We start from the raw sequence: 8744 nt of genomic DNA, 5'->3' as shown, positions 1-8744 counted from the left end.
TAAGATTTTCTGGCCCTCCAAATAACCCAACGATGCCATCAGGCTAGCATTTCTCTCCCCATTTCAATATGGTACTCTTTTATAAAGCTTCTCTTTTGGCTTCTGGATTAAGTAGTCACAAAAGAGGGCAAATGCTTTTTATCTCCTGTTGGGTAGCCTCTAATGATTCTATCACCTTCCAAAAGGTGTGGCTTAGAGTAGATCATGGGTTCCTGCCAAGTCTGTCCTGGTTGATGTAATGGGCAGGTTATTGCTCAGGAAGCCACAAACACGGGCCAGCAAGCCAGGGACCTGGGGGCCCAAGGGTAGAACCAGTTCCTCACCTTCCAGGCCTATCACAGGGAAGAGGCTTAGGGAGCCCAACATCTTCAAGGCTTGGAGAGCTCTATTAGGTTACAGCAGAGCACAGAGAATAGGGCACCCAGCCTTCAGGTTTCTGGCCTGCTCTGCCTCTTTCCAGCTCCCCCTAAGGCTCCAAGGGGGAAAGAAGGAAAAGCGAACAGAGAACAGAGCCCGGGCACTCCCTTGCTCCCCCCTCTCCCTACACCGGCAGGCAAGGCCTTGGTGTCTTCCACCTGGCGGCGGACAAGCCAGTCAGGTGCCCTGCCCCTCCCCTCCTCGAGGCAGTGGGCAGCGGGCACCGTCTGCCCTAGGCCTGGCTTCAGTGCGACCGTGTTGTCCTCCCCCTTCCATCCCCTCTGCGCTGGCATCGATGACATCATTCCTCCCTGACACCCTGACCGCGGTCAGGCGGTAGGATAGGCACCCAGCAAGGGCTCCAAGCACATAGGCCTAGAAGGATGGGGACTCTTCCAAAAGGTGGGCACAGGCGCTCCAGCGCAGCCCCGCCCCCTCTCCCGTCGGTTCCGGAGCTCTCTCTTCCACGCCTCTGATTCTCCATCTCGCTGCTGCACTCTCTCCTCCCCGGCTCCCGTACCGCCAGTTTAGACTACCTGCGCTCTCCTCCGGAGAAGACGGGAATTCCCGGGTCCTGCACCGACCCCCTGCCCTTACCAGCCCCTGCCCCCGCGTTCCCATCCAAATCCAGCAAACTGGCGGGCAGGCCCTCCTCCTCTACAAGCCTATTCCAGTCCCTCTTAGCCTGACTGCTCTCCGACCCCCTCCCCCGCCCTGAGCATCACAGGCCTCCAGAGCTAAACGCCTTCCCATCTCTCACGCCAGCCCACTGGGCCTGCCGCCCGCGGTGCCCCATGACAGTTCCCTTCCTTTCCCAGCTATGGGCCTTCGTTGGTGTACACCATTGTGCCCGGCTCGATTCCATCCGACGGCGCTCCCAGTAGTTCCCTCGGCCTACCTCCTCACACCGTGCCCTTCGCCTTTACAGGCCCCTTTGCTGTCACCTCGCGGATTCTCCCACGGTGTTCAAGTCCTGCAGGTCCCCCTCCCCAGCGATGTGTTTTCATGGCTCTCTTTGCCCCATCCAAAGGCTCCCCCTTCGTACAGTCCCTTAGGCCTGATTCCCTCCGCCCCCTCCCGGCCCAGGCCTGCCCGCCGCCCGCCCCCTCACCAGCGGCTGCATCTCCGAGTGCGCGGTGGGCACCTGGAACCGGTCGATCTCCTCCATCATGGTGCCGGCGAACGAGCGGGCCCGGGGCCGGGCGCGGCCAGGGACGCCAACAGGACAGCGTGGGGCGGCGGCCCCAAGAGCCGGGTGGGTGGTGCAGACTAGGCCGCCCCGGACGAGTCGGGCGGGCGGGCGGCCGAGCAGATCGACGGGTGGGAGTGGGGCGGGAGGTTCGCTGGCAGGCTAAGGCCCGCGTGGCTCGGTAGGCTTGTCTAGCAGTACGCGGCTGTGGCGGGGCAGAGCCGCAGGTCTAGCCTCGCCTCCTCCTCCGCCGCCGCCTCCTGTCAGCAGCTCAGCCACTGCGGTGACTCGGCAACTCCACTTCCGGGTCCGGGACACCGCCTGAATGTGCATTATTCATGAGGGGGCGGTACTTGGCCCCACAGACCCTCCCACAGTCCGGAGTTACAAACGCGCGTGGCCGCGGATCGAATTATCCTGAGGGGGCGGGACTTAGTGAAACCAGGCTTCCCCGCACGCCTAGCCCCGCCTCCCCCTCGAGTAGGGGCTGGGTGTCCCTAGCGCTTGCGCCCTAGAAGCCGTTGGTTGCTGGGTAACCGCGTGGGGGCGGAGCCGATTCCCTCCTGCAAAGGCGTAGAGACCCTCAACGATCGCTGTCCCCAAAGAACCCCTACAACTGGGAATTGAAGTGAAAGAGAATCCGGGTTTCCTGTGCGTGATCGAGAGGACGGACAAATTTCTTGTCTTCAGGCGAAGGAGCGTTTTGTAGACCCTCCAAGTGTTAAGGGTGCTTCCTGCTTCTTTGAAGATGCCCCAGAAACAGCAGCCACGTAGGCAGGTAACCCTCCAACCTGCTGCCCTCTTGCGATGAACTCTGACCTTCACCTCCAATGATTACTGATCATGCCTCTCCTACTGATCCTTCAGCTCCCTCTCGCTGTTGACCTGTAACCTCCTCTCTCCTTGTGACCCCTGGCCTGTGTTCTCACTGACCTCTGACACTGTCCTGCTATGTCCCACTAATCCTAGCCATCTCTCCCACACTGCCCCTGACCCACTGTTTCCTATCTCTTTTTCACTTGTCATTACCTCACTTCGCCCAGTCTACAGACCCATCCTCCTTAACTCCCCACCCCCACTAATAGATAAACATGTACAACTATTGCCCTCACATTCTTGTTCCAAAGAAATTGTTTTTCCAGCACTTTGCTGTGTGACTGGTGCTGGAGTAAGTGTGGACATAGAGAGAGTACAAGAGAAGTGTACAGGAGACACGGGACAGATTATGTGCTAGAGTGATTTAGATTTTCTATGCCCGGAGACTTATGAAGAGAGACAGGTCAGGTAAAAAGAGGAGAGATCCCTTTCCCATCCCTGCCCCCACTCACACACTGTACACCCCAAACACTTTCCCCCAAATATTTCTGGAGCCTCATATGTCTCTCTTCCTTGTGAGCCCCTGGTCCACTCCTGTGACTCATTCAGTCATGTGAGCATTGTGTTCTTGTTGTTGCCTGGCCAGATGCTATCCCTTCTCCCAGGAAACCCAAAAATCACCCCCCTAACCCACTTAGTACAGAGAGTTTTCCTCCCCAGCCTCTCCCTGGAAGGTGAGGGCCCAGCTTCTTGAAAGCCCTGTGTGGTGAACCCACTTAGTCCTTCAAGAATCACTTTTTCTAAACCTTTTGTAAATTAATACCCTGGAACTAGTATGCAGTTTCTGGCTCTGAGAGGCAAGACTTCTATTTATTTATTCTGAATTTCCCTCACTCAGGCCTAGGTAGTTCGAAGTGTGGAGAGCAAATCTATGTCCATGCTGGTTTTGACTTTACATATTTTGGTCTCATCTTTTCCGTACTAGCCTTTGTTCCTTTGCTTCTCTAACCTGGCCTTCCATAGCAGATGGTCCCATCTAAGATCTCTGCAACTATGGGGAGGCTGCTTTTCCTCCCCATAGGGCCATGCCCTAGTGTTACGGTGGCGTTGAACTACATTTCGAAGGTCCCATGTGTACTGTGCTTGAACCTACTGACTTTTAACTTACATACAGTTTGTTTTAAATTCAGCATTGTTGGGGTCTGGTTTACATGCAATGAAATGGATCATTTTAGTTGTCCATGTTGACAAGGTTTGTCAAATATGTACATTTGTGGCCTTGACCTTTGTGGCTCAGTAGGTTGGGCATCGTCCAGCAAAGTGAAAAGTTGCTAGTTCAATTCCCAGTCAGGACACATGCCTGGGTTCAGGGGTCAGTCCCTGGTCGGAGTGCATACAAGAAGCAACTGATGGATGTTTCCCCCTCACTTCGATGTTTCTCTTCCTCTCTTTCTCCCTCCCTTCCCCTCCCTCTAAAAATAAATAAATAACATCTTCTTTAATAATTTGTACATTTGTGAACCACCACTACAATATATAGGATACTTCCTCTTTCCTGAAATGGTCCCTTGTGCCTCATCCCAGTCAGTTCTCCTGAACCCCCTAACCCCAGGTGACCACTGATCATCTGTCACTACAGATCAGATTTTTCTTTTCTAACATGTACAGTTTGAACAAGCTTAGGGATAAGTTTTCCCAGCCCATTAGGAGAGACATTAGAGGCTAATTAGGCTGAGAGCAGAGAGAGGTGGCCGCAGCCAGGAAGCAGAGAAACCTGGGTCATCTGGCCCTGCACACACCTTCCCACAGGGAAGGGTTGTTTTAGCACAATGTGAATATTGGTGTATGGGGTGTAAGAGAAGGCTGGGTTGTGCTAGGTTGTATTCATTACCATCTTGTGTCAGTTAAGCCCAGTCTGAGTCAGTGATGAGCTGACTGTGGGACAGCCTAGAGAGGTTTGAGGAGTTGTCCATGTCATCTAGGAAATCAGTCCAGTGGGGGGAGACAGAACCCAGGCATACAAAGATAAGGGAGAATAGGCTCTCTGGAGCTGAGGAGAGAGAATGCAAATTGGAGAAGCAGAAAAGCTTCAGGAAGGAGGCAGCTATGACTCAAATGCCTGCAATGGAGAGGGAAGATCAGGGTTGGGATTGTTAAGGAACAGAGAAGAATTTAAACTGCACTGTTTATGTTGATCTACTACTGATCAGACCTTTCAGTTGCTCCCTCTTGCTCTTAGGATAAAGTACCAAAAGTCCAACTTCCTTTGTATGGCCTGCAAAACCTTGCAAGGTTTAGCCTTTGCTACCCACCCTACTTCAGATCTCACCAGTGCTCTGTGAAAATTCCACAGCCACAGCACACTGAACTGTCCTCACTTCCTGGAAAGTGACATCCACACTCTTTCTCCTGTAGGCTTTGAAAATGCTGTTTTCTCTGCCTGCCTGCGTGCCTAATGCAACCTCTTCTCTCTGTTGCTACCTGCTCCATGCCACCCTGCCCCAAATCTCTCCTTCATCCCCTCTTGAAATATCACGCCTCAGGTTTGCTACCATACCCTCCTACACGGGATTAAGTACTCTTTCAGGAGGCAGGATCAGGTGATATCCCCACTAGAATATAAACTGATGGCAAGGATTATATCCGCCTTGTTCATTGTTGATTCCCTTGACCTAACACAATGCCTGGAATATATTAACTTCTGAAAATGAGTTGAATATGAATTCTTAATGCCTCAAGCTGTTTGGAAATTTTACTCTGAGTGTGTTTGAAGGACAGGAAAGGATAGGGAGAAAAGTGGGAAAGGATAACAAAAGAAATATCCCAGTAGAAGCATGTTTTTCTGAGTTTGTGTTAATACCTGCTTTGGTAATAGGGCAATGAATGGTTCATATTTGAACCACATATACCCATGCTTAAAAGCTGGGTGTTGGAGATTAAGAGATCAAAAATTCTGATGAGAAATAGTCATTTTCACTTAACAATTATTTGTTGAGAACCTACTATGTGCCAGGTATTGGTTTAGGTATTAGTGATAGAACAACAAACAAAAGAATCAAAAAACCCCTGCACTTATGGAGCTTAACTTTTAGTGGGAGGTAAATTGTCGATAAACAAATAAGTAAAATATATAGTTTAACAGATGGTGTGGTAGGTGTCAAGAAGAAAAATAAAACAGGGAAATAGGTGAGGAAGTTCAGGGAATCAGAGGAATATGATTTAAATATAGTGGTCAGGGAAGGCCTCACAGGGGACATTTGAGAAAGACTGAAGGAAACAAAAGAGTTAACTATGTGATATCTGGGGGGAAGCATTCCAGACAAAGGGCCTAGCAAGTGTAAAGGAGGATGGGAGCTTGCTATACATACTCTGGATCCGCAAGGAAGGGGAGAAGTGGCAGGAAATAAGGTCAGAGAGGTGCATCCCTCTACCCCAGAGGGTTAATCAAATAACCCATTGCATGTTACATTGATCATAAGGAAGCTCCATGAATCACAATATGTCATTAAAATGAATGTCAGGCGCCATAAACCATGACCAGCTCAAAACCTCACTGGTAATGCCCCAATAACAAAGTGTTCTTCCTGAAAATTGGGAGAATTCTAACTGGCTGCATGTGTAAATGTGCAGGAGGAGCTTTGCAACATTGCCAAATACTGCCTGGCAGCCAGACTTCTTAGTAGAGAACTGAATTAAAATCTTCTGCAAACTCCAGTTAAAAGCTAATTTTAGTACTCCTTTATAACTCAGTTGGTTACCATAAAAAATATGAAAGTCTGGAATTTTATATCACTTGCCTGTAAGAGTGAAAGAAAAGACTTGAATTTTTGAATTATTTTGTGGTCTCTCCAGAGGCCGCTCTGAGACAATATAGTAATATTGATCTTGGTGAGGGTGACTAGGGTAGGAGCAAGAGGGCAAGATTGGGTACAAAGCCAAAATAAGGTCTTAGATAATTCAGAGATTTTGAGTCTGGTGACTGGGCTTGAGGTGCATAGAAGAAAGGACAGCAGAGGGTGAGCAGAATGCAAGGGAAGTTGATATGTTTCTATGCGTCCAAAGTAAGATAACCTCACTCTTGTGAACCTCCTTAGTGCCATCCTTATACCTCTTACCTTCCTTAAGTCCTAAATATAATCCTTTGCCCCTGTACCTCCTAAATATCTCTCAAATTAAACCACTCTTTTCATACTTGCTGCCACCCCCTAGCCCAACCTACAGAGTTGCTGTAAAAGCCTTGTCAATGGTGTTTCCCTCACTCATTCATGCCCCTTCCAATCCACTCTCTACACTGCATCAAGTGATATTTTCAAACTTTCAATCTTATATGTCATCCTCCACTTAGAACCCTTCAGTATCTTCCCATTGCTCTTAGGATAGGGAACAAATTTTTAGAGAACCCTTCAGTTACTTGTATGGGCTCAGGCCTACTTGGGTCTCTAAGCCTTAACTTGTCACTACTTTCCCCCTATTATTGCTGTACTTCAGTTATATGTGCTGCCCCCTCTTTCTGGAACACTCTTCACACCTTTCTTCACACATGTACTCATGCCTAAGATTTCAGCCCAAATATCAATCCCTACAACCCACTCCAGTGCCTCCTGTCTTGTCAATGAAGATAGTGTTAAGTTTCTTCTATTCTATAGCCTCATTGCCTCACTTCTCCTATCGCATGTATCACAGTGTATAATTGTTCATTTGTTTGTGTAATTATTTGATTTTATTGTGTCTCCTATTAAATTGGAGCTCCTTGAGAGCAGGGCCTGTGGATGCTTTTGCTCACAACTGTATTCTCAGTTCTTAACACAATGGTCATCATAGCAGAAGCTTTTAAGGAATTATTATTGAATGAGTGATGGGCTGTGGTTGGGAAGTAGCAAGGGGTGCTATAGAAGCATGTGGTAGGATGTCCTAACACTGACTTAAGTAGGGAACACTTGTAGAAGGAACACCATGACTGAAGGTTTAGAAGGGGGAAGGAGTCTAAAATTTAGGATAAAATGTGAGGCAGAGAAGTTAGAAGACAACAAGGAAGAACAGTGTCCTAGAAGCCTAAGGAAGAGCATGTTTATAATAAGTTTGTAGTGTTTACAGAGTGTGTGGTCAGGCATGCTGCATGCTGCATGCTGCTAAGAGGTCACTGAAGATAAGAACTAGACATAGAATAATTAGTGAGTCACTGGGGACCTTGGGAAGAACAATTTCAAATGTAAAAGCCAGACTGAATTGAGCTAAGAAGGCAGTAAAGACCATGTAGGCAGGATTTTTGGAGATGAAAGTAAAATTTGAATATGTTAAATGCCAAGGGGAGGGACCCTGGCGTAGATGGGAGAAGCCGAAGATGAAGGAGACAGATAAACTAGTGGGTAGAGCCAAATCTCTGAGGAGGTGAGACTGGATGAGTTATGGACAGAAGGTGGGACACTTTGCAACAGGAGAGGAGAAAGGAGGAATGGATGAATGCAAGATGATGATAATTCAGAGATTTAGTGGCAGGAAGTTGAGAGAGTTTTCTCTTCTCTTTCCCTAGTAGTATTATGAAATTCCTTATGGAAGTGATAACTAGAAAACAAATTTTGCCAATGGCTGTTCCATTTTGTTATGATTACAGCCATGCTATTTTCAGAGTTACGGTCTGAGGTTTGTCATGCACAATTATCAGATTACAAAACAGCTGCGAACATTTGAGGCCAGAACTTGGTCTCCTCCCGTTTGCTGTGGAGCCTAATGCATTGTTAGTACTCAGTACATGTCAGGTACTCAAATAATAAAGGCAGAGAGCTCTTGTGCTTATCCCTGGGCTTTGCAGGCAGCAAGCCGATGCCGAAGAGTAATTTTCATTCTCTGGCTCCAGTTGTGAGCAAGCCACATGAAACTGTCTTCTGTCAGTTAGGAATTTGTAGAAAGTGTTCAGTCTTCCCAATTGCTGAAGCAGAGGTGGATGGAAGAAGCAAGCATAGGACACGGCTATTGATCAAATGTTGGTTTCACTGCTTTGTGTCTCACAACACTTTGCCCTAATAACGGAGTCACTGGGTTCTGATGGTGGGTTTATGTGCTCCATTTATGTCACCTCCTAGGTTGAGACCCCTTGAAGTGGGACCAACCTTGGTTCTTCTTTAGTTATTATCCTAGGATCTGGCACATAGTAAATGCTTAATAATTAGTGGGTGAATGAATAATGACCGAATGAATTCATTGATGAGGAAATAAATGAATAATGGAAAGGTACATACTGCAATATTCCGGATACTAACTTTTCTAGGCTTTCAGGAGAAGCAGTTCAGGCTTCCTTCATCCTGTTGAAGCAGCCCTAATTCTC

At 48.2% G+C, this 8744-nt stretch overlaps 2 protein-coding genes across 12 annotated transcripts in view; one reads left to right on the top strand and one right to left on the bottom strand.

The window, feature by feature from the left end:
• Window positions 1–1947, bottom strand: part of FAM219A (family with sequence similarity 219 member A) — a 53528-nt gene extending 51581 nt beyond the window's left edge. Inside the window, exon 1 of one of the 8 annotated variants that reach the window (XM_053923172.2) lies at window positions 1562–1947. In XM_053923172.2, coding sequence (XP_053779147.1) covers window positions 1562–1588 — 27 coding nt within the window. In that variant the 5' untranslated portion in view covers window positions 1589–1947. Of the gene's footprint in view, window positions 1–1528 lie in introns of all 8 variants that reach the window. The other 7 variants (XM_053923164.2, XM_053923181.2, XM_053923166.2 and 4 more) reach the window with 7 other exon arrangements.
• A 191-nt stretch (window positions 1948–2138) lies between these two features.
• DNAI1 (dynein axonemal intermediate chain 1) overlaps window positions 2139–8744 on the top strand; it is a 57516-nt gene continuing 50910 nt past the window's right edge. For 3 of the 4 annotated variants that reach the window (XM_053923153.1, XM_045195304.2, XM_045195302.2), the window contains exon 1: window positions 2139–2384. In XM_053923153.1, coding sequence (XP_053779128.1) covers window positions 2355–2384 — 30 coding nt within the window. In that variant the 5' untranslated portion in view covers window positions 2139–2354. The remainder of the gene's footprint in view (window positions 2385–8744) is intronic. The other variant, XM_024560173.3, reaches the window with a different exon arrangement.

Source organism: Desmodus rotundus, chromosome 1 (assembly GCF_022682495.2).
Source record: "Desmodus rotundus isolate HL8 chromosome 1, HLdesRot8A.1, whole genome shotgun sequence".
In the NCBI taxonomy this organism is placed as follows: domain Eukaryota; kingdom Metazoa; phylum Chordata; class Mammalia; order Chiroptera; family Phyllostomidae; genus Desmodus; species Desmodus rotundus.
Note: the sequence above shows the minus strand (reverse complement) of the source record. Positions and strands in the feature narration are given on the sequence as shown.